General features: G+C 38.2%; 1 protein-coding gene across 1 annotated transcript in view; it reads right to left on the bottom strand.

The window, feature by feature from the left end:
- Positions 1-9,648, bottom strand: part of MAPK1 (mitogen-activated protein kinase 1) — a 102,018-nt gene extending 92,370 nt beyond the window's left edge. Inside the window, exon 1 of the mRNA XM_079152141.1 lies at positions 9,306-9,648. Within this exon, the coding sequence (XP_079008267.1) occupies positions 9,306-9,424 (119 nt within the window). The 5' untranslated portion in view covers positions 9,425-9,648. The remainder of the gene's footprint in view (positions 1-9,305) is intronic.
- Between the last annotated feature and the right edge of the window lie 16,876 nt (positions 9,649-26,524).

Below are 26,524 nucleotides of genomic sequence, written 5' to 3'. Positions count from 1 at the left end.
GCACTTCACTAACATTCTCTCATTTATACCTCATACAACACTATGAGGTGTTATGTCACTATACTCCTTTTCCATAAATGAGGAAAAAAGCATTAGATTGGCTAGTTTGCCACATCCATGTTAGTCTCCACTTCCACTGTACAGATATCAGAAAAATAAAATCCTGGTGTGAGGGCTATGGCCAGGAATCAGGAACACTGGTCTAAGAAAATCTGGTCAAGTCACTCAGTGGGTGGCGAATTCTTAGGTGTTCACAGTTAAGGCTGACAACAAAGATACAGTCCATCCTTAGAATCTCTGAGGGGGGCTGGGGAGATAGCTCAGCTGGTAGAGTGCTTGCCTCGCAAGCACAAGGCACTGAGTTCGATCCCCAGTACCGCAAAAAAAAAAAAAAAAAAAAACAAAACAATCTCTAAGGGGTTCCAGGATTGCCAGGATTGCCTGAAGATACTAAAATTCATGGATGCTCAAGTTCTTTATATAAAATGGCATGTAACCTTATACATTCTCCCTCTAGATTACTTATAATACCTAACACCATGTAAATATCATGAAGAGAGTTGTTATATTGCATCATTTAGGAAATAACAAGAAGGAAAAAGTCTGTATGTTCAGTGCAGGTGCAATTTTTAAAAAATCTATTTTTGATTTACAATTGATTAAATTCATGGATGTGAAACCCATAGATTCAGAGGATCAGTTGTATGTCTCATGTTCATATATGTATGCATGTTGGGGGAGGGGGGGTTGCAGTCTACCATACGTAAATCCCAGCAGCTCAGGAGGCTGTGGCAGGAAGAATCCAAGTTCAAGGCCAGCCTCAATAACTTAGCAAGACCCAGTCTCAAAATAAAAGGGGCTGGGATGTAGCTCAGTGATTAAATATCCCTGGGCTCAATCGCTAGGACCTACCACAAAGAAGTACTAAATTTTATTTTAAAGACACCACCTAGTTTTAGTGCAACCCTATACTGCCAGAGACAAGGCAAAATAGCCCTAAAAGTAATCCAAAGCCCTTCACCTATTTTAAAGACATCTGTCTCCTCTCTTTCCCTTCCCCTCAGGTCTAACAGTAGTGAACAGTTTCAGCCTAGGAAAGAGCAAGGGCAACAGCACCAAAAATTTTAACCTGGCAAATCAGCGGTCAACCAGGGACCTCTTTTGAACACCTCCACTTCACCTCTAGATCTTAGAGATGTCCCACCTTATTCAATGACCCTCCCCTCCCTTGGGCCTCAAACAAGAGGTGGACACTTTCCTAAGTCAGTTCAGATTCTCTCCACCAGAAATCAGACATAGAATATTCTCAGCCTGCTTCTCAAGTAAATGAAGACACATACCTTCGGGAAACAAGGGTCAACTCTCTTCTGCCAAGAGCATGAGGAAGTAGTAAAAGGGGGTTGGGGTAAGGCAGCCCTGCACAGATGCAGGGCACAAGGAGATTTTTAATTATAAAGAGGGATGTGGCTGCCGAGGCCTATTTTCTAGTACCTAGTTCCAAATCTTACCTGAAAATTGAACTGTCCTATCCTATCCTTGTTAGTAAAATAAAGAAAGGACCAGCTCTTCCTCGGCCCCCAAACTCAGGGTCTGATGAGAGCTAGGCAAGTGCTCCACTATTGAGCTATAAACCCCCAGCCAAAAGCCTAGATCTTAATTATAAACTCCTCATTCTCTACAATCCATTCTCTATAAGTTAGTGTCTAAAACACTCTAGCACCCGACTTTATCTTTTATCCAGCTAGTGCCAAGTCAACCTTTAGGTCCCAGCTTAAAAAGCCCTTTCTCCAGTAAATCCCCCTGACTATTCAAGAGTACCTTGGCATCACCTTTTATATCCTCTGGTAGCACTGCACACCTCATCATTCTCAGTTTGTTATAACTTCCCTACTGGACTGTACATGCCAAAGAATAAGAACCACATCTGTTTACCACTTTGTTCCTACCACCTAGCACAGAAGTCAAGTACATGTTTAATATTTAGCAAATGATTCAAAATCAAGAAACTACTGGAGGTAAGTAGGAGGGGTGAGAAGAAATTAATATTACTCTTCTGATAAATACTAAATTGCTTTAACATACCTTCCTATGGTTATACAGTTTTACTCTTCCAACCTCCTCTTCAGGAACAAGTGGACTATGAAAATCATTTCAGGGCTAGGGTTGTGGCTCAGCATGTGTGAGGCACTGGGTTTGATACTCAGCATCACATAAAATAAATAAATAAATCATTTCATACTTCATTGCCAATGCATTCAGAAACCCAGGCTGTAGGAAGCATATTTCCCAATAGCTTAGTATAACAAAGGAAAGTGTATAAAGTGTATAGTCATAAAAAAAAAAAAAAAAAAAAAAAAAAAAAAAAAAAAAAAAAAACCCACAGGCTTTGGGGTCCAGACAAATTTCAGTTCTACTATATATCTGTCAGCTATGAACCAAGGACATGTTACCTAAGATCTGGTTTCCTCATCTATGAAGAAAAAGAAAAAGAAAAAAAAAACCTCAAAGATGAGGATGAGGATGAATGTCAAATAACCTAAAGCAAGACAAGTTTGGTCATGGAATATCCCACACAGACCACCCCACTATCCCCACACCATTTCCCAGCTCTTACTGGACTCTAGTTCCAAACCAAGAGTCTGCCCTAAGACTGAGAACCTGAGACGGACCTTAGAGAGTATCTATACTGTTGGTTTCCTAATGCTTTTAGAGCAACTGAATCCTGTTCTCAAATGGAATCTCACCCTGCTGATCCTATAAGTATATATGTGAAAGTGATCAATGAATGAAAGGAAAGAAAGAGAAAGGAAGGGGAAGAAGAGAATAAGAAAAGAAAAAATAAGGAAAGAAAAATGCAGAGATGCTTCAATGAGGAAAGAGTATGCTGTACATGAAATGTCCCCATTTAGGGGAAGGCCTGAAACCCCTCAGAGGTTGTTTAAAAACCAGACAGAACCCAATTCTTTCATTTTTAGTTGATAAAGCATGAACCCATAAATTTGCTGATCTGCCTCTAGCTTTCTCCTTTTGTGGTTCTGCTCAGATTCCAGAAAGCCTGGGTTCAGAATTCCCCTCGTATCTCTCTTCCTCCTGGTACAGTGTGGGCCAACTCAAAGCGAAGGTAGGTAGCCTTTCCTAGTAGAAGCAGAGACAGTGCAGTTACTAAATGTGCTCATAGATACCTCTTAGGGTGGAAGCTCCAGAACATGTATGAGAAAAAAGAAGCAAAAGGGAAGAAACAGTAGTCCAGGTTTGGCAGGTAGAAGGAACAAGTAGGCTAGATGAAGGGAGTTCTATATGTTTATTGGAAAATCAACTGTTTTTTAAATCAACTGTTAAGTACTAGTGTTTGCAAGGTGAGGCATAAATTTTGGTTCATGGAAGAACTCAACTTGGATGCTTTCTTAACAATCTTTTTATAATACCTGAGAACTGAGAATACACAAATTAAATTCATGGGAAAAATGTAACAGTTAACTACCAGAAGCACATTATTAGAGATACTATTAATATCAAAGTTAATTTTTTTCTTAGTTTTATTTGCACTCTAAGCTCTGTTCAGAAACACTAGATTTCCCGCTATTCATGTCAATTGGTCTCTTTATTTTCTGCTCCAAAAAGGGTACAAGAGCTTTCTGTCACCAATAGAGATATATACTACTGTTGCTTCTGCCTTTCAAATAGGTGACACAAAACCCAGCAGTTTCAGGGTGGAAGGGAGGGCAACAGTAGGGAGCAATAAGGCAAAGTTCATTGCGAAGAGTCTTAGCAGAAGGCACAACTTAAACATGACCCAACATTTCTTAGGTTTGGAGAGGTATACTACTGGCATTCTGGCAGTACTGTTCTCCAGTGGAGGGACTGTACCATGAAGTGTAGATCATTTAGAATGTTTGCCCTCATCACACACAGAAAAGGCCAATATCCTCACCAAAAATTTGACAACAAAAAAGCCCTCTGCATTTCCAAACCCCCCAGGAGAAGGTGGGTGAAATCACCCCAAGACCAATATGCAAAAAAAAAGAAGCAAGCAGGCACACAGGTAGAAAACATAAGAGAAGCAAAGTGAGGGAAATACAACTAACCAAGTTGATAAGAACTAGCGAAAAGAGGGCCATGCTTTAATGACTTCCAAACACTTACAAAATCAAGATCAAACTCTTTAACAAACATTGCTCTTCAGAATTTGGTCTTGCCCACCCCAACTCTCTCAACTCTAGCCTTCTCCCAAAGTCACCCCAAACAATGTGTGGTTTTCTTGACCTCATGTGATGTTTTCAGACTTCTGTGTCTTTCCATGTATATTTCCTTCTGCCTAAAAAGTACTTCTGAAGGCAAACTCCCAATTCATACATCAATACCAAGCTCAGAAGTGTGTAAGGCCACATAAAAAGCCTAGTCCCATGTCACTCAGGCCTTCTTTTCCTCCCAACGTTTCATATTCCATCCCACATAGTGGTGGTATAGTCTCTGTATTACTGCCCAACAACCTCATTCCACTATTTGGATTAAGTTAGTCAAGTGCATAGACCAAGTGAATCCTGGCACAATAAGTACTCAATAAATATTTTGAGTAAATGGCCTTGCAAGAAAATTTTTTTTTTTTTTTTTTAATTTTGGGAAAGGGTCTTGCCAAGTTGCATAGATTGGCCTTGAACTTGCCATTCTCCTCCCTCAGCCTCTTGAGTAGCTGGGTTTATGAGTGTTTGCCACCACATCTGGCTTTCCATGAATGGAAAGGTAAAAAGTGATACAAGTGAAAGTAGGCAAAAGATATTTTCTGTTGTTAAAACCATATACTTTTTCAACTCTAATTTTTTTTGAGGTGCCAAGATCAAACTGAGAACTTGCACATGCTAGGCAAGTGCTGTACACTGAACTACACCCTCATTCTTCTACTTTAATCTTTATTTTTTAGGAACCAGACAGAATGAGTTGTCCTGTTATTTCCTAGCTGTGCATCTTTGGGCAAGATAACTAAACTGTCAAGTTTCCTTACTGATTAAAAAAAAAAAAAAAAAAAGAGCAATCCCCTTTGAAGTGTGGTTAAGAGGATTAAACAATGCATGTTTAAAAACAAAACAGAAATTGCAGAATGAATGGTACAGTACTTCTACTAGACTCCTATAATCATAAAACCTCAGTAAGACAGAGTACCATACCATCAGGAATGTGACCATAATAAAATTTTAGTTGAAATCATCCTTTTATTTTTGAAGTATTAGGCATTGAACCCAGGGCACTTTACCACTTTAGCTAAAACCCAAACCATTATTTATTTTATCACCCAGGCTGACTTTGAACTTGGAATCCTACCTCAATATCCTCAGAAGCCCAGACTGCAGACGTGTGCCACTGAGCCCACTCTTTTACATTTTCAAAAAGAGGAGTGGAAAAATCAACAAATAGTTTGTCTTCAGATGCATTATTTTTGTCCTCTGCGGTGTTCAATACCAATACTGCAATGACCACTGACTCTCTGGGTTCCTTTGATAATATGCACTCTTGGCTGGTTCTTTGATCTCTCAGACATTTTTCTGTCCTCTTCTGTAACTTGCCATCTATTGACACCTAGAGGCAGGCATTTCTTTGGATCAGTTCTCAGATCTTTTCTCATATTATCCACTCACAAGGATTAAATTAACAGCTCCATGGAGATGACCCCATCTCTGTCACATTCAGAAACAGTATTTCAAACTCATCTACTCCAAAATAATGATTTTTTTATCTCAGATAACAAGACAATCAAGCATATATCTTCCATTTCTTCTCTCTTAATCCTACCAGTCTTTTCTTACACATTTCACCAGTCCTCGGGTTCCTCTTCTTTTATCTGCTTCTTTTTTTTTTTTTTTTGCGGTACTGGGGATTTGAACCCAGGGCTTTGTGCTTGAGAGGCAAGCACTCAACCAACTGAACTATATCCCCAGCCCTTTTATCTGCTTCTTGAAGTATTTGTATACTAGAGTAAATTCTTTGGTCCATCTGTTCTACCTCAGGATTCTTAACCTTCCTGGGATAATGAACCCCTCTGAAAATCTACTGAGTATATATAGGTCATACACCAAAAAGAACATATGCTTGCAATTTTATCTAATCAATGACCCCAAAAAAGAATCTATGCTCCTCCACTCAAGATTTGAGCTATCATTCGCTATATACAAAATTTCATCTCCAGTTCCTGCATCGCTGTTAAAAATTTCAAGATGTTTTTCATATAGCCTGAATGGGCTGTAAGGATCACTATCTTAAACCTACATCAAAATTTACTACTTCTCCCAGATAAATCTGCTCTGCCTCCAGTACTTCCTCTCTTGGATAATGGCACCTCCATCCTTCCAGGTTCCCAAGACAGTCTTGCAATTAACACCTTTACCCATAATCAATCGTCTCATTCTCATTCCTTGTCTCATTCTCTCACAGAAATCTCTGAAATCCAAACCCCACCTTTCTTGGTCTCTCATCCTTTTAAGTCTCATTTCTTTTGCTCCTACCCATACTTGCCATGATTATAAGTCTTTCTACCATTCTTCCATAAGAGCTACTATGACTGATGCCATCTATCCAAGACCCCTTAATTCCTTCTGCCACGGGATCGCTATTCCTTTAGATAGTTTCAATGGTCACCATTCCAATTCTTTTTCCTATCATTTTCACCAGTATTAATTCATCTTCCCTGCAAATTTCAAAACTGACCATGTGACTACATTTCAAAAGTGTTAATGCCTCTCCACTGCACAAATATAGTCAAACTCGGATTTGCCATTAAGAATCCTCTACAGTTTGTCACCTAAGTACTTTTCCAGGATTATATTTCACAGCTCAAGCTGTCACTTGCTCCTATTATCTATCAAAATCACACCCACTCTTAAAGGCCCTACTCAAAGCCCTCTTCATTTTTTTATCCTCCATATAATGATTAGGAAAGGAACATGAACAAAATTGCTGCAATTCCTAATGAACTGATTCAGAAATTTTTTTTAAATTGCTAAAAAAAAAAAAAATAGCTGGAAATCCCTAAATTCTTCTGGAAGTATTAAATTTTTAAAGAGATCATTACTCAAATATTAACATTTCAGCCAAGAAGCTCTCTATAAATCCAACACTTGTTAATCAACATTGATCAAAAGATAATGTATGGCTTAGTGGTAAAGCACTCGCCTGGCATGCGCTGAGGACCTGGGTTTGATCCTTAGTACCACACTAAAAATAAAATAAAGGTATTGTGTCCACCTACAACTAAAAATAAAACAAAACAAAAAATACATACATACATATTACACATATATATATATATGTAAAGGTAATGTGTAATGTAGATGATTCAACTAATATTAAGATGTATTTTCAATCTGAAAATAAAAGGCTATCATCTGGGTCCAGGATTCAAATTCCAATTATATCTGTATTTTACTTATGAAAAGGAAAAAAAACAGTAAAAGGACTTGGCATTTCAACTGGAGACTTAGGTCAAATAAATCTACAACAGTGAGTGAAAGAGCTCCCAGATCTAAATAATCTTCAGACTTGTATCTCATGATGCCGGTAGGAGAGACTTTAAACTGACATCTTCTAATGATTTTTTTCAGACCATATTTCAAATAATTTTATTTTTAGAAAGAGATCAAAGGATGTAAGGGGCAACTGTGACCCTCTATTAATGATGTATTTATTAGCACACTTACAGCTGGTGCAAGAACAATGAGATATGACAGAAGTGATGCTTCAGGCAGTACTTTCTTTCCACTAGTTTCAGGACCTTATTTGTTTATGGTCTGACCTAATTTAATGTCTCTTTTGGCTGCTCAGCCTGTGAGTTCAAGTTAATTTTCACAATTGTACACTGCAATGCATTTGCTTCTAAAGAAAATGAAAATATTCATAGTATTTTTTTTAAAAGAATGTTAGTCTACGTAGTTAAGACATGCCCTTCTTGGCATTTCTAAAATTATAGCCATTCAAATTTGAATGCATTTCTAAAAAAAAGACTTGCTCATAACAGTAAAATATGGTAAACTTCTGAATTCTTAGTAACACTAAGGAAAGCTGGGTATAATGAAAAGAGCTGCAGCATTTGAAATAGGATATCAGTATATAATTTTAAACCTGACTCTAGGTCTGTGACCTTGGGAATTGACTTCACCTAGAAATACTCCCTTACCTGAAAGAGGAATACCACTTTCTTCCTTCCACAAGGTGGCTAGCCAGATAAAATTAAATAATGAAGGTAGCACAGTACCCGCCATGATGCAGTCAATAAATTAGCTTACTTCCTAAACTAATTTAGGAAGTAAACACAAAAGGAAACACAAAAGAGACACAAGATTTAGGTGTAAGAGAATCTACTTCCACAAGTTATTAGCACAAAACACTACAGTTAGCTCATTATAATAAAAACAATACCGCCACCATCATTCCAAGAACATTTCTGAGGAATCTGGATCAAGATGAGAGAGTCTGAATGTGACTGTGCAAGAATTCCATTTAGGATGCATATATACTGACCACTAAAAACATTAACAGGAAATAATAACTGAGCTAAAAAGTCTGGATGCATTTATGCTGTTAAGAGTGCTCACTTAGAGTAAGGAAAGGGGAGTCAAATTAGGCCCAACTCAACAGATCTTTAGTAAGTTAAGAAAGTGATGCTGGCTTATCCTTCCTGAAACGCAAACAGTACAATATTAAAATTCATTTAAAGACTTCAAGGTTGAAATATTTCACAACCAACACTGGTGTCACTAATGCTTTTTAGAAAGCTTGTACAGGAAAGCACCATTAGCATCACTGGAGATACTTAATGAAAGCTGTTCACGGTAAACAGATGGGAGGAGAAAATTATTCCAGTGTCTTACACATACGCCGAAGCGAAGCGAACGGCTTTCAAGAACACCGCCGCCACTATCGACGAGCATCTAATGGCATCCTACGGTTTACAATCGAACGTCAAAAATAAGGCCATCACACTTGACAGGACACAAGGGGTGCCGAGGTTCCCTTCCCCGGGGGCCAGGCTTAAAAAGTCCGCGCTTGCGACCCAGTCCGGGGGTCTCCTTAGCCTCCGCCCCGAGTCCTCCGCCCCAACTGCGAGTGGGCAGTCCCCGGAAGACCCCCAAACAACACCTAAATCTTGACCACCCCCGGGGACCCCCTCGCAAAAACCCCGTTGCGCGGAACAAGAGTCTGGGGTCAGGGTCGCAGCGCGGGAGGCCGAGGCGCGGGTGAGGCCGAGGCTGCGTCCGCGAGAGCCCTAGGCGTGGTGTGTCCCGGCGCGGCCGGAGCTGCGGGCGGGCGCGGCCACTCACCACACCATGCCGTAGGCGCCCTCGCCGATGTAGGAGAGGTTGGTGTAGCGGGGCCCCACGTCGAACACCTGCCCGCGGACCATCTCCGGGCCCGCGCCCGCCGCCGCCGCCGCCGCCATGTTGGCTGCCGGGCCGCCGCCGCCGCCTCAGCTGCGCTCGGCTCGACGCTCCGCTGTCGCTGCTTAGGCCCTGTCGCGCCTCCCGAAGGGACTGCGCCGCCTCCGGTGCAGCCGCTGTTGCTGACCAAGAAAGAAGGACAACGACGCTCAAGAGAACTGGAGAGACTACGACCGCTCGGACCGACTGCCTGCCTGACTGACGGGCGGGCCGGCGGGCGGGCGGAGGGAGGGGCGCGCGCCGAGGAGGGCGCCGGGGAGGAGACAAGCGACGTGCTCGAGGATTGGCTCATGACGAGCGAGGGCGGGGTCACGCGGACCGGCGGAAGAGCCGAGCACAGGGCGGAGCAGGGCTGCAGGCGGCGGGCGGCGGCGGCCGGGTCACGTGTGTTCGCTATGGAGCCTCGGAAGGAGGCTGAAGCATCGTGACATAGCCCACCAGCAGAGACAACGAGAGGCAGTGCGAACCCCGGAAAGGAATTATGACAGAGCCAGAGGAACTTGGAACTGCACGTTGGACGCTAGGACGCACTACACACTAGTCACTGGGACCTCTGCAAATCCACGTCTTACACAGCGATGAACTTAGACCTCTGGATCAGGACAGAAACCCGAAAGCATGACCAAGACAGACATTTGCATACCGAGAAAGTGTGAGACACAAATGTAGAGACCAAAATGAGCGACTAAGTGGACCTACTAATCAGAGGTTTGTTCAGATATTTGTCGAGCGCATACCATGTTTTTAGGGATACATCCTTTGGAAGTTACCGTCTAGAGAGAGGAGACACAGGAATATAATACTCAAGCTGTAAGTATTTTGAAGATATACAAAACAGTAAGGAGTTAGTGAGTAGTAAGTTGATACACTTTAGAAAGACAGCACAGACTTAGACCCAGATTAGTACAGATGAACAGAAACTTAGACATAATGAAAAATAAACACAAACGTGTAATCACTAAAACGGAAACATCAAGATTTAGGAAAAACTAGCTAGTCGTGGAGCCTCTGCACCATTTCCTTGCTATCTCTGGAGGGTGAAGTAGGAGTGGCTGACTTCTCATCCTCTTTGCCAACTGGGAGATTTTCAAAGCCATCAGCTCTGAACTTTCAGGCATTAACAAAGAAAATAAACAAGTCCTTAAAAAACCCAGTGTGTGGAACTGGAGTGCAACTGAATGGGAGAGTGGGTGTTCAGCATGTTAGGGGTCCTAGGTTTGGTGCCCAGCACCAAAAAAACCACAACAAACCTGTGTGTGTTGGTGGGGGGAATGTGTCACATGAGAAAACAAAGCACTAGAGCCAAAAATTAACTCCTTCAAAATATATTTTGGCGGGGCAGGGGGTGCAGAACTGTAATCCCAACCAGGGGAGGCAGGAGGACTTCAAATTCAAAGTTAGCCTCAGCAACTTAGCAAGACTCTTTTTTTTTTTTTTTTTTTTTTTTAAAAAGGCTGGGGTTGAAATTCAGTGGCTAAACACCTGTAGCCCCTAGGTTCAATCCCTGGTAAAAAAATAAAAATAAAAATTATATGCACATACATACCCACACACATACATATATCCCATGAGGTGAGGTGAAACCTAATTTTAGAAAACACCAAATCCTTATTCTCTACTAAAAGAGGATATTGTGTCTTTCTTTAAAGACCAAAATAAATGGAGAATACCATGAAATTAAAACCATAATAAGGTAAAAGCAAAAGTCGAAGCAGTAAAAAGCAGACTTTATGATACAGAAAAGTAAATAAGCAATGTAGAAGATGTACATGAGAAAAACTTCAAGAGTATAGAACAAAATGATGGAATTCTTAAAGAGAGAAGATGATGAAGTTGGAGATGATCATGGGAATTCAAATTATAGGTATCCCCCAAAGGAAAACAGTAAACCAATTGCAAGTAGGAATCAAAATTATAATGGAAGAAGACTTATAGAAAAGATCTGAAGTGGAGGTGGAAAATTAAATGGGTTCGGTTCACTAGGATCCAGAAAAATAAATAAGCAAAACCAACTTAAAGACACAATCTGGAAGTAGGGGCACCATGACCATGCCTATAATCCAAGTGCCAGGAAGCCAAAGCAGAAGGATCTCAAGTTTGAGGCCAGCCTGGGCAACTTAGACCCTGTCTTACAATTAAAGAGCTGGGATGGGGCTGGGGAGATAGCTCAGCTGGTAGAGTGCTTACCTCACAAGCACAAGGCCCTGAGTTCGATCCCCAGTACCGCAAAAAAAAAAAAAAATAAAAAAAATAAAATAAAGAGCTGGGGATGTAACTCGGGGGTAGAGCATCCCTGGGTTCAAACCTCGGTACCAAAAGCAAAAACCCTGTAAAAACTGGTAAATTGGTAAATTTTAGGCATAAAGGGCAAACTAAATTGGGTGTGGTGGTGTATGCCTGTAATTGTAGCAACTTGGGAGGCTGAGGCAGGAGGATCTCAAGTTTGAGGTCAGCGTTAGCAATTTAGTGAGGTCCTAAGCAACTTATCAAGATCCTGTCCCCCAGTACCAAAAACAAACAAACAATATCCAATAAAGGAAAAAGTATTTATTTTAAAAGATGAAAAATAGACTCAAATTCCTTCTCTGTAGTAAATAAATGCAAAAGGAAAATGAAACAACTGACAGCGTGCTGAAGAAGTACGTTGTGACCATCTTTGGATGACTTCATTTACTCTAATGCCTTAATTCCTCCTATTGTAACTGTTGCTCAGAATCTATATGTTGAACTCCAGGTTAGCTTATTTATCTGTACCCTGGACAGCTCCATGTAACATCCCACAGGTGCATCAACTCCACATGCCCAAACTGCCAATGGTTAATTTCATGAGTTTTGAGCTTAGACTTCTGGGAGGGTTTGAATCTCAGCTGATTTACTTACCACCTATGTTACCTTGGCCTCAGTTTCCCTAGACCTAAGATGGGGATTACAGTAATACCTACCTCATAAATTTGGTGTGTGCAGAATGAATAAAACAACACATATGAAGAGCCTGGCACATACTATGTTATGTACCCAATAAATGTTATTTCTTATTATCTACCCCATCCCAACCTTTTCCACATCTTGTATCTGTGGATAGCATAACCTTCACCAATATACTCAAGCTGGAAATTTGGCTCTAATTTTCTAATAATACATTTTAAGCTGGGGGTATAGCTCAGTGGTAGAACACTTGTCTGACAATGCATTTTACTTCATTTCTGATCCCTCTCACCTAACTGATCACGAATTCCTGTAAATTCTATTTCTTTAATACAGAAATCTTTGCTACTCATAGTGTGGTCTCTATACCAATAGCATCAGCATTATCTAAAAGTTCATCAGAAATGCAGTATCTAGGGCCCTATCTCAAACTTCATGAATCAGGATCTGCATTTTAACAAGATCCCCTGGTGATTCATATGCATATTAGTTTTCGAGAAGCACTATTTTATACATAGCCTTTCATCCCATTGCAACTCTGGTTGGTTAAAGTCTACTGCTGCATCAACTCACTAATTGAAGCTACCACACAATGGACTTTATTAACTCCTCTGCTTTCATTAACTCCTCTGCTTTCAGTGTTGCAGGTCATTAATTGTTTTTTTCTACCAAAATCAATCTTTTCATAATAGCATAACAACTCAGTACCTTATATAAATAATTTCCTTGTTCCTCTCCTTCCTTTTTTTTTTTTTTTTTTTTTTTGGTGCTGCAGATTATACCCAGTGTCTCACACATACTAAGCATGTGCTCTACCGTTGAGCTACACCCCCAACTCCATTCCTCCCTTTCTTAAAGCAAGTCAGTGGTCCCACATTACACTTGGAATGAGACCTTTGCTGAACACCCTTCCAAACTGATCTCTTTTCCCCTCCTTGCCTTCCATGTACAAACCAGACTAGACTATTTTCAATTTTCCTTTTTGTCTTAGCATGTACTCTTTCCCTGTAAACTGTTTTCTCACCATCTGTCCAGCATTTGTGGACATTTTTAAACTACCACACTGGCAGAGTTTCATACTTTTAGATACCGAACCACCGTGCCCTTGTGATACTTGGTAGAAGTCAAAACTGTGCCTCTTGAATGGCCCTTCTGATCAGCTCAGCACCTCAGATGAGAACTGTGTCTGGGCCAGGACTGTCAATGAAGTAGGTTCACCTACTGCTGCATCCCTGCTGCCAGAGATGATGGCCCATGTGGTAACCACTATAGTGGCAATGGCTCTGGGCTCTGCTCACAGGTTATACTGGATCATGCTAGCAGTGGTAGCTTCATTGGAGGAAAAAATAATGAGCCCTTAAGGCCTGACATTGCCTACCTGGAGCCTTAGGGAATCCCACTGGCACAATAGTAGCAGCAGTACAGTTTGACTCTAATTCTATTAGAGGAAACAGTTCAGACTTGCAAGTGATTAGTCTAATCAAGAAGTTCAAATTGAAGAAATGGAAAACTGATGCTTATGGTCAAATTAGAATAAAAACATAATTGAGGACTGGAGTTGTGGCTCAGTGGTAGAGCACTTGTCTGGCATGTGTGAGGCCCTGGGTTCAGTCCTCAGTACCTTATATAAATAAATAAATGAAATAAAAAGATCCATTGACAACTAAAAAATATTTTTAAAAAATGTGATTAAGAGTGAAAGTATAAAGCCATCAATTAAACTTCTCAGTTATTAAAAATGTCCTTGCTTTGGAACTGTAATGGAGGAGGCTATTCTTACTGCATAGAAGTTCATTGAGATGGTATAGAACTTAAGACTGCACAGGCTGCTAAGATATTATTGTTAGTGAGCTAACTAGAATAAAATGATTTTTCTTCTAAAAAATACTGTCATGACATGATGCATCTGACCTCTCATTTTTTTTCCAAAGAACTCCCCTGGCCTGGTGTCATGGACATTAAGAAATCTTATGATTAGAGTTTAGCTTTGCTTGTAGTTTTCTGACAGGAAAAGTGCCCTGACCAGTGGACAGTCTTATTCAGGTCCTGTGGCAATTACTGTTCATTCTAAGATTGAGTTTAGGCTCATCAATCTCTGCTGAGTCAGGGCAGCATGAGCCAGGCCTGGAGGGAACAATCATCTAGTCACGCTGACAACAACACATTTCTGAAAGTACAAAGCTGAGAACTAGGCTCTGGGACACTCTGAGACCATACTAAGCATAAGACCCTGCTTGACTGGCCAGCTGGCTACTTGAATGTCAATTCACAGATTTGCAAAATATTGGAAAACAATAGACCTCTGTTCTTTTTGCCTGCCCAGCATCAACAACTTCTGGTGACAACAACCCTTTTTCTTTAGTGAACCGTCCCATCTACATTCTCCTGTCCTTTGAAGGTGTGACTCTAGCCCCACCTTCCAAGAGTAAAATGTGACCCAGGGCTTTCCAATCAGAATCACTGACATTGGTTCAAAGGATGGATATGAGACCTGATCTAGGCCAAGGATTCTCAGCTCAGACTTTTGTAGAAACAACTGGGAAAGAAGTGGTCCTTTCTGCTGGATTTGCTAGGATAGCAAATGTGAGCCTGGGCCCTAACATGCTGTGACATGAGAAATGCTGTTTGAGTATGAGGGTGAGACCGGGAAAGCAGGACTGACAGATGGGAACTATTTTCCGATGCCAAAGTCAGAGCTGTATTGGGTAGAGACTCAACTTTACAGGATGATGAGTCAAGACTTTCTCTTTTTTACTTTGAGCTAGGTTTCTATTACTTGAAACCACTAGAGTTCTGACTAATACACTACCTATTAACTCTCTTTTCTGCAAAAATGCTCAGAACTGTTCAATAAATCACTGAGACATGAATCAGAAACTCATGAATGATGAAATGAAAGTAAAGAGCTGGCAATGAGCCTTGGAACTAGCTGAAGATAGATAACTGAATAAAGACACCACTTAGTAGAGACTGTTTGATACCAATAAGTTGAAATAATCATTGCTGCTATGGTAACAAAGTGCAAAGGAAAAAGGAGAAATGATTTTTAAAAATACTTTTTTGTTATAGAAGGACAAGTACCTTTTATTTTTATTTATTTATTTTTATATGGTGCTGAGAATTGAACCCAGTGCTTCACACAGGCTAGGCAAACTCTTTACCACTGAACCACAACCCCAGCCCAAGAAAGGATTTTTTTTTTTTTTAAATAGAAGTTTTAACCTCAGATTATGCAGTAAAATCCAGGGAAGAAGAAAGAGAGCAGAAGACAAGACATTAAGTCTTTACATAGCAAAAAAGAGGATAAAAGCTGTTCTAGAAATAGTATAATTTCATATAAACTTTCAGTATAAATTTTATGAACACCTTATAAATTATTGTTTAATAATATAAATTTTACCTATTATTACAAAAGGAAAAAATAGTAATCCATACAGCAAAAGTCAAGTTTTGAACCAGGACGTGTATTAGATGTTTTCCTCACAGATATAAATGGAGAAGAAATAGCAAGGAATCAAACAACAATGTCAAACAGTAAATTAGATCAATAAAGTTTAGACAATATGCAACAAGTGAGCCAAATGTTAATAAATAAGAAAAATATAAAGAACTTAAATTCCTATATGAAAATCTCAGATCAGATCAAAGGGCAAACTCTATATTGTTGTTTTAAAAGGTACTGTGAAACAAATGCACTAAATAACATAGCAACCCAAACCAAAAAAACAAAATCTTTATAACTATGATAAATAGAAACAGTTACAATAAAATGAATTATACACCCTATTGGACTATGACATACAAAGTAAACAAAAACAAAAATAAATATGAGTTACACAGCAGAATTAACAAGACACAAAAAACATTCTGAATTCTATACCTAAATGTCCGTGGAACATTTTCAAATTTGTTTTCTTCACTAAACCACAATAAATTTTAATAAATTCAAATAAGCAAAAGTTGATCCATTAATCACAGCACAATTTAGCAAATAATCAAACTTTTTAAAAATCAGCAAACATCTTACTGAGTACTTGAGTATTACTAAATAATGTTCCAGTTAAGGAAGGAAAATGAACAGAATAACACTTTTTATTTATTTATTTACTTTTTTATTAAAATCTTTTTTGTTTTTACAGACTGCATTTTGATTTGTTGTACACAAATGGGGTACAACTTTTCATTTCTGTGGTTGTACATAATATAGATTCACACCATTCATGTAATCATACATATACATAGGGTAATACTGTCTGTTTCATTCTACTCTCTTTCTGTCCTCCACCCGCTTCCACCCCATTTTCCTCTACACCATCCAAAGTTTCTTCATTCTTCTCTTCCCCCTGCACTCCCCCGCCCCTCGTTACATATTGTCATTCACTTATCAGAGAAAATATTCAGCCTTTGGTTTTTTGGACTTGGCCTATTTCACTAAGCATGATATGTTCCAACTTCATCCATTTATCAGCAAATGCCATAATTTCATTCCTCTTTGTGGCTGAGTAATATTCCATTGTGTACATATACCACAGTTTCTTTATCCATTCATCAACTGAAGGAAATCTAGGTTGGTTCCACAATCTAGCTATTGTGATTGGGCTGCTATGAACATTGATGTGGCTGCATCACTGTAGTATGCTGATTTTAAGTTCTTTGGGTATAAACTGAGGAGTGGGATAGCTGGTCAAATGGTGAGTCCATTCCAAGTTTTCTGAGGAATCTCCATACTGTCTTCCAGAGTGGCTGCACCAATTTGCAACTCCACCAGCAATATATGAGTGTGCCTTTTCCCCCACATCCATGCCAACAATTATTATTGCTTGTGTTCTTGATAATAGCCATAGAATAACACTTTTTAGAAAAACCATAAAAATTAAATAACTACTGTAACTACTATTGCAAAGTTGGAAGACAATAATTTTTTTCCTTCTTTTTTTTTCCCTTTGGCCTAAAGAGTGAACCCAGGGGCACTTCACCAGTGTCCTACATCCCTAGCTCATTTTATTTTGAGACAGGTTCTTACTAAATTGCTTAGGGTCTCACTTAGTTGCTGAGAATGGTCTTGAACATGCAGTCCTCCTGCCTTACCCTCCTGAGCCACTGGATTATAGGTGTGCCCTGCTGGAGGACAATTTTTTAAATATTAGGCTAAAGCCTGGCTGCCCCTAGCACCATTTTTATATAATATTGCTCTAGCCCAAACAGAGCAGCTGCTTTTTATCTCCTTTTTTGGGTCCCCTCTTATCTGCGTGTTCCTTAAATTCCTTTTACCAGTTAGAAGCTTTTAGCTATAAGCACCCAAAGCCCTAAATCAAGCAGGACCAAGACCAGGGTGAGGCAAGCAAGGTACCTGGGGCACAATAGTTAGAAAGATAATCTCAAGGTCATGCAAATGCAGCATTAGCATCTGAGAGTGAGTTTAAATATTCTGCCCTAGGATTTCAATTGTCTTATCTTGGTCTTGGCCCTGACAAGCTAAATTGGTATGAATAGTAAGGACTTTCTCTTGGGCAGACACTTCACAGAAGAAGATATACAGGTGATCAACAAATATATGAAAAAGTGCTCAGCATCCCTAGTAATTAGAGAAATGCAAATTAAAACCACCCTAAGATTTCATCTAACTCCAATTATAATGGCTTTTATATATATATAATGGCACACAATCACACTGTTTTTGAGGTTCGACCCTCTTCCATGCATTAGCATTGTCTTAGAAAGTTTTGTATTAGTATAACATAATACCACAGATTGAGTAACTTGTTAAGAAAATAACTTTATTTCTTATAGTTCTGGAGACTAGGAAGTCCAAGGTCAAGGGGCGGAATCTGGTGAGGGCATACCTCACTGCATCACAACTTGGTAAAAGGCATCACATGTAAGAGAGGGAGGGGCAGCATGCCAGCTCAGATCTCTCTTCCTCTTCTTGTAAAGCCCTAGTCCCATTAAGAAGACTCTATTCTTATGACCTCATCTAACCCTAATTGCTTTCCAAAGACTCCACCTCTAAATATCATCAATAGATGAATTTGGGGATTAAGTCCCCAACACGTAAATTCAAACTACACGAGGCATCATCCTCAGGCTACTAGGGTGTTGGCTGTGGTATTTCATTCATGAAGGCTCCACCCTCATGACCTAATCATCTCCAAAAGTCTCTACTCCTAATATATAATATTGTCAATTCAGGCTTCCATGTACAAATTTTGGTGTGACATAAACAGTTCATAAGATAACGTTTGTACCCTTTTCTTCCAGACTTATCACACTCAACATATTGCCTTTGAAATTCATCTAAGTTTTGTGTATCAATTATTTTTATATTTTCATTGTTAAAGAATATTCCATTCAATTACATGGATATATCACATTTTGTTTATCTGTTCACCAGAGGAAGGACATTTGCTTTTTCTGGTTTGGAATAATTATGAATAGAGCTTCTCTGAAAATTTTTATGCAGGTTTTGGTGTGCATATAGTTTTCATTTTTTTAGAGCAAACATCCAAGAGTGGAATTGCTGGGTAATAAGGTAAGTGTATGTTTAACTTTATAAGAAACTGCCAAACTATTTTCCAGTGTGATTGTGTATTTCACATTTCTACTAGCAATATATAAGTATTTGAGTTACTTCTGGCCAACACATGGCATTGCCAATATTTTTTATTTTAGCTATTCTAATAACCGGTATATAGTTAAGAGTTAGAAGTATAGCTCAATGGCAGAGTGCTTGCCTAGTAGACATATGTGATGGAATCTCCTATGTCTCCATCTATAAGTTTTATAGTTTAACATTTTACATTTGTAATTCCAATTTTTTTTTTGAGACAGTGTCTCCTTATGTTATGGAACTCCTGGGCTTAAGTGATCCTCCTGCCTCTGTCTCCCAAATGCCAGAACTTTAAGTGTGCACCAGCATACCTAACTTCTTATTCATTTTGAGGTGATTTTTGCATGAGATAAGAGGCTTAGATTGAGGTTCATTTTTTCACCCATGGAGATTCAATCATTCTAAGACTGTATGTTGAAAACACTATACTTTCACCATTTAATTACTTTGGCAGTTTTGTAAAATATCAATTGGAAGGAGATAAAATCAGGAAACATGGTAGAAATGGAAGCTTCAGGAATCTGTCCATCTACAGAAACAATTGAACTGGCAGAAAACAGAATTAGGAGAATGTAGGATTTTATTAAGTGGATCAACATATTCATAGGAATCCAAGGATAAGAAGGGAGAGAGAAAGGAACAGGAAAAATTTTGAGAAAAAACTCCCCAAATATGATTTTTTTTGGGGGGTGCTGGGGATCGAACCCAGGGCCTTGTGCTTGCAAGGCAAGCACTCTCCCCAGCCCCCCAAAATCTGATTTTAAAAAATATGTGAAGATACACATCTAAGAAAGTCAAATTCCAAGCAGGCTAACCTCAAAGAGATCTAAACCAAGACACAGTATATTCAGACTGTATAAACTCAAAGACAATGAGAGGTTTTAAATCAACAAGATAGGAGTGACTTATCATGTACAAGGGTTTCTCAATAAAATTAACAGCTGATTTTTTTTGTTGTTGTTTGTTTAAAAACCATGAAGGCCAGAGGCAGTGAAATGATGTATTTAAAATTCTGAAAGGAAAAACAATTGTTAAACAAGAATTCTATAACCAGCAATTATTCCTAAAGAATAAAGAAAAAATTATGATATTTCAAGATAAATAAAAGCCAAGGGAGCTCATTATCAACAGAAATGCTAAAGGTAAATTTTAAAAGCATAAAGAAAAAATTAAAGAACACTAGTATATGTGATTTTATAGGTCAAAATTATTGTAAAGGCCAAATTATTGTACTTTTGATTTGGTTTGTAAGTTCTCTGTTTTTCTTATGTGATTTAAAAGGTAAAAGTATAAAACAATAACAATAAGCTTATATAAATGTAGACTTACACATACATTTTATATACTGTATAAAATTCAATTTATACAAAAATAGAGGAAGAAATGGAGATGTACAAAAGCAGAGTGCTTGTACATGATCACAAATTGATAGACATTATATTCTGTTAATAATATATGACAATTATAAACATATATGTACCTAACAAAGGAGCCATGAAGCAAATGGACAGAACTGAAGGGAGAAATAGATAGTTCTACCAATAGTCAAGAGATTTTAGTACCCACTTTCTTTCTTCTTTTTTTTTTTGAAGACTTTTTAGTATATATTTTTTAGCTGTAGATGGACACAATACCTTTATCTTACTTATTTTTTTATGTGGTGCTAAGGATCGAATGCAGTGTCTCACACGTGCAAAGCAAGCGCTCTACCCCGAGCCACAACCCCAGCCCAGTACCCACTTTCAATAATGGAAAAAACAACCAAACATAAGACCAATGAACAATAAGGTAATAATGAACTTAAACAACACTATAAACCAATTACTCTTAATAGTCATAAACAGAACACTCCACACAATAACAGAAGAATACACATTCTTCCCAAGTGCTGATGGAACATTCTTCTGCAGAGGCCATACAGTAGGCCACAAGTCTTACTAAAATTTAAAAGGTTGAAATAAATCAAAGCGTGTTTTCAAATCACAGTGGAGTGAACACAGGAATGAATAACAGACAGAAAACTGGAAAACTCACAAATATGTGGAAATTAAACAAAATCTCTTAAGAAACCAGTAGGTCAATCAAGAAATAATGGGAAATTAGAAAATACCTTGATTATATGAAAATGAAAACACAATATGCTAAAACTTAAGGGATGCAATGATCAGAAGGAAATCCATAGCTATAAATGCCTACATTAAAAAGGAAGGATAAAAAAGAAAAAAGAAAAAAATCAAAAACAAAAAAAGGTTCTCAAATTGGTAACCTAACTGGCCACCTTAAAGGAGTAGAAAAGGGGCATTGTGGCTCAGTGGCAGAGGGCTTGCCTGGCCTGTGTGAGGCTCTGGTTTCAATTCTCAGCACCACATATAAATAAATAAATAAAATAAAGGCCCATTGATAATTAAAAAAAAAGTATCTATACCTATACACACACACACACCCACACACATATCACACACACACACACACACACACACACACACACACACACATAATAAAAAAAAAGAATTAGAAAAGGAAGAGCAGACTAACCTAAAGCTAGGAGAAGAAAGTAGATAATAAATAATAACTGGAGTAGGCATAAATAAAATAGCAGAAAAACAACAGAGGAAAATCAATAAAATTCCAAATTTATTTATTTGAAAAACCATCAACAAAACTGACAAAGGAGAAAAGACACAAATAAGTAACATCAGAAATTAAATAAGGGGCATTACTGCCATCCTTGAAGAGAAAGAAAAGGATTATAAGAGAATATGATGAATAATTATGTCAACTAAGTAGATAACATAAAAGAAATGGACAAATTCCTTGAAACATACAAATGACCTAAACTGATGCAAGAAGAAATAGAACATCTCAACAAATCTATAATATGTAAAGAGATTGAATCAGTAACCAAACACTCTCAACAAAGAAAACTTCTGAACCAGAGGCTCTCACAGGTGAATTCTACCCAACATTTAAAAAATTGTTAGGCTGCATGAGGCCTAGGGTTCTGTCCCCAGAACTGGAAAAAGAAAATGAGGAAGAGAAGAAGAAGGAGAATAATGTCAGTCTCCCTCAAATTCTACCTAGCTCATTCTATGAGACTACTTAAAAATATGATGATAAAAAAGGATACCAATCCATTACAATGCAAAAATCCTCAACAAAATATTAATAAATTAACTAAAAGCATTTAGAAAAATTATTAACCATGACCAAGTGGGACTTATTCCAGGAATGCAAGGGCAGTTTAACATAACAATTCATCAATGTAATACATCACATTAATAAAGTAAAAGTAGGCTGGAGTTGTAGCTCAGTGGTAGAGTATTTCCCTAACATGTATGAGGCACTGGGTTCTATCCTCAACATCACATAAAAATAAATAAAACAAAGGTATTGTATCCATCTATAACTATAAAAAGTATTTAAAAGAAAAAAAAATTACACATTCATTTCAATACTGAAAAGAAATTTGATAAAATCAGCGCCCTTCACAATAAAAGAAGTTCAACAAACTTTGAATAGAAGGAAACTACCTCAATATAACAAAAAACATATGTGAAAATTTCACCTAGCCAATGGTGAAAGACTAAAATGTTTCCTCTAAGGAATAAGGTGGACGGGGGATATAGCTCAGTTGGTAGAGTGCAAAAAAAAAGGAATAAGGCAAAGATACCCACTTTTGCTACTTCCACTCAACATAGTACTAGAATTTAGAGCTTGAGAAATTAAGCAAGAAAAAGAAATAAAAGTCATCTAAATTGGAAAGGAAGAAGAAAAATTGTGTGCATAGATGATATGATCTTAGATGTATAAAACCCTAAAGAATCCTGAAAAAGAACCTGTTAGAAATGGTAAATGAATTCAGTACAACATGGCAGGAGTGCAGGACAGAGGAAGCTGCTCACCTCATGTTAGTCAGGTAGCAAAAAAAGATGAAGAAAGGGGCTGAAGCTAGGTTAGGTGGCACATTCCTGTAATACCAGTGGTTCAGGAGGCTGAGGCAGGAGCATCACAAGTTCAAAGCCAGCCTCAGTAATTTAGTGAGACCCTGTCTCAAAAAAAGAGGGACTGGAGTTCCACTACACCTGTTCAGGGCATGCCCCAATGACTTAACTTCTTTTCACTAGGCCAAATGGTTCCACCACCTTACAATAGTCCCCTGGGCTGGGGACCCAGGCCTATAGTATGTGGACCTTTGAGGAGGGGCATTCCAGATCCAACTATAGTTGGTACACTCTGAAACACTAATTTGTTCAAAAAAACAGTTTATGATTTCATTGATTTTTCTGTATTGTTTTCCTTCTTTCAGTTTCATTGATCTCTGCATTTATCTTTATTTTATATCTTCTCCCTGCTTTGGGTTTATTTTGTTCTTTTTCTCTAATTTCTTGCAGTCAGATCTTAGATTATTGATTGGAGCCTTTTACTTTTTTCTAACACATGCTTTTCTTTTTTTCTTTTTGTTTTTACAGACTGCATTTTGATTCATTGTACACAGATGGGGTACAACTTTTCATTTCTATGGTTGTACACGATGTAGATTCACACCGTTTATGTAATCATACATGTACATAGGGTAATAATGTCTGTTTCAGTCCACTATCCTGCTGTCCCCCACTACTCCCCCCATTTTCTCTACGCAATCCACAGTTTCTCCATTTGCCTCTTACTGCCCCCATACCCTGCATTTTGTATCATCATCCTCTTATCAGAGAAAACATTCTCCTCTGGTTTTTTGAAATTGGCTTATCTCACTTAGCATGATATTCTCCAACTGCATACATTTACCTGCTAATGCCATAATTTTATTCTTCTTTATGGTTGAGTAATATTCCTTTGTGTGTGTGTGTGTGTGTGTGTGTGTGTATATATATATATATATATATATATATATATATATATATATATATATATATAACATTTTCTTCAGCCATTCATCAATTGAAGGGCATCTAGGTTGATTCCATAATCTAGCTATTGTGAATTGAGCAGCTATAAACATTGATGTGACTGCTTTACTGTAATATGCTAAGATTAAGTCCTCTGGATATAAACCAAGGAGTGGGATAGCTGGGTCAAATGGTGGATTCATTCCAGGTTTTGTGAGGTTTTCTCCATAATGCTTTCCAGAGTGGCTGCACCAGTTTACAACTCCACCATTTATGTATGAGTGTGCCTTTTTCCCCACATCCACACCAACACTTATTATTGCTTGTGTTCTTTCAATAGCCATTCTAATTGGAGTTAGGTGAACTCTTAGGGTGGTTTTGATTTGCATTTCTCTACTTACTAGAGATGCTGAGCGCTTTTTTCATATATTTGTTGATCACCTGTATATCTTCTGTGAAGTGTCTGCCCAGTTCCTTAGCCCATTTATTGATTGAGTTCTTTGTATTTTGGGTGTAAAGTTTTTTTAAGTTCTTTATAAACTTTGGAGATGAGTGCTCGGTCTGAAGTATGTGTGCAAAAGATTTTCTCCCACTCTGTAGACTCTCTTTTCACATTATTGATTGTTTCCTGTGCTGAGAAAAAAACTTTTTAGTTTGACTCTTTCCCATGTAGTGATTCTTGCTTTTATTTCTTGCGCTATGGGGGTCTTCTTAAGGAAACTTGATCCTAAGCCAACATGATGGAGATTTGGGTCTACTTTTTCTTCTATTTGGTGAAGGTTCTCAGGTCTAATTCCTAGATCCTTGATCGATTTTGAGTCGAGTTTTGTACAGGATGAGAGATAGCGGTTTAATTTCATTTTATTGCATATGAATTTCCAGTTTTGCCAGCACCATTTGTTGAAGAGGCTATCTTTTCTCCATTGTAAGTTTTTGGCACCTTTGTCTAGTATGAGATAACTATACTTTATGTGGGTTTGTCTCTGTGTCTTCTGTCCTGTACCATTGGTCTACCTGTCTATTTTGGTGCCAATACCATGCCATTTTTGTTACTCTTGCTTATAGTAGAGTTTAAGGTCTGTTATTGTGACACCTCCTGCATCACTCTTCCTGCCCAGGATTGCTTTGGCTCTTCTGGGTCTTTTGTTCTTCAGATGAATTTCATGATTCCTTTCTCTATTTCTGTAAGAAATGACATTGGGATTTTAATTGGAATTGTGTTAAATCTGCATAGCGCCTTTGGATGTATGGCCATTTTGATAATATTAATTCTGCCTATCCAAGAACATGGGAGGCCTTTCTATTTTCTGAGGTCTTCTACAATTTCTTTCTTTAATGTTCTGTAGTTTTCATTGTAGAGATCCTTCACCTCTTTGGGTAACTTGATCCCCAAGTTGTGGGTTTTTTTTTTTTTTTTTTTTTTTTTGAGGCTATTGTGAATGGAGTTGTTTTTCTCATTTCCCCTTCAGCTGTTTCATCGCTTATGAATAAAAATGCTTTAGATTTATGCATGTTGATTTTATATCCTGCTATTTTGCTGAATTCATTTATTAGGTCTAGAAGTTTTCTCTTTGGAGTTTTTTGGATTCTCTAAATATAGAACCATGTCATCGGCAAATAGTGACAGTTTGAGTTCTTCTTCACCTATTCCTATCCCTTTAATGTCTTTGGTTTGTCTAATTGCTCTGGCCAGTATTTCAAGGATGATGTTGGATAGAAGTGGTGAAAGAGGGCATCTCTGTCTTGTTCCAGTTTTTAAAGGGAATGCTTTCAGTTTTTCTCCATTAAGAAGGATGTTGGCTGTGCGCTTAGCATAAATAGCCTTTACAATGTTGAGGTATGTTCCTATTATCCCTATTTTTTCTAGTGTTTTGAGCATGAAGGGGTGTTGTATTTTGTCAAACACTTTCTCTGTGTCAGTTGAAATAATCATATGATTCTTAACCTGAAGTCTATTGATGTGATGAATTACATTTATTGATTTCCAGATGTTGGACCAACCTTGCATCCCTGGGATGAACCCCACTTGATCGTGGTGCACTATCTTCTTAATATGTTTTTGTATGCAATTTGCCAGATTTTTCTTAAGGATTTTTGCATCTATATTCATCAGAGATATCAGTCTAAAATTTTCTTTCTTTCTTTCTTTTTTTTTTTTTTTTTTTGGTGGTGCTGGGAATTGAACCCAGGGCCTTGTGCTTGCAAGGCAAGCACTCTACCAACTGAGCTATCTTCCCAGCCCATATTTTCTTTCCTTGATGTGTCTTTGTCTGGTTTTGGTATCAGAGTGATATTAGCTTATAGAATGAGTTTGGATGGGTTCCCTTCTTTTCTTTTCTGTTTCCTGGAATGCTTTGAGGGGTTTTGGAATGAGTTCTTCTTTGAAATCTTGCACAACTTGGCTGAGACTCCATCTGGTCCCGGGCTTTTCTTGGTTGGTAGGCTTTTGATGGCTTCTTCTATTTCATTGCTGGAAATTGATCTGTTTAAATTGTGTATGTCCTCCTGGTTCAGTTTGGGAGGATCATATGTCTCTAGAAATTTGTTGATGTCTTTGATATTATCTATTTTGTTGGAGTATAGATTTTCAAAGTAGCTTCTCGTTATGTTCTGTATTTCAGTGGTGTCTGTTGTGATATTTCCTTTTTCATCAGGAATTTTAGTAATTTGAGTTTTCTCTCTCC

This window comes from Sciurus vulgaris (genome assembly GCF_902686455.1).
Source record: "Sciurus vulgaris genome assembly, chromosome: 8".
In the NCBI taxonomy this organism is placed as follows: domain Eukaryota; kingdom Metazoa; phylum Chordata; class Mammalia; order Rodentia; family Sciuridae; genus Sciurus; species Sciurus vulgaris.
Note: the sequence above shows the minus strand (reverse complement) of the source record. Positions and strands in the feature narration are given on the sequence as shown.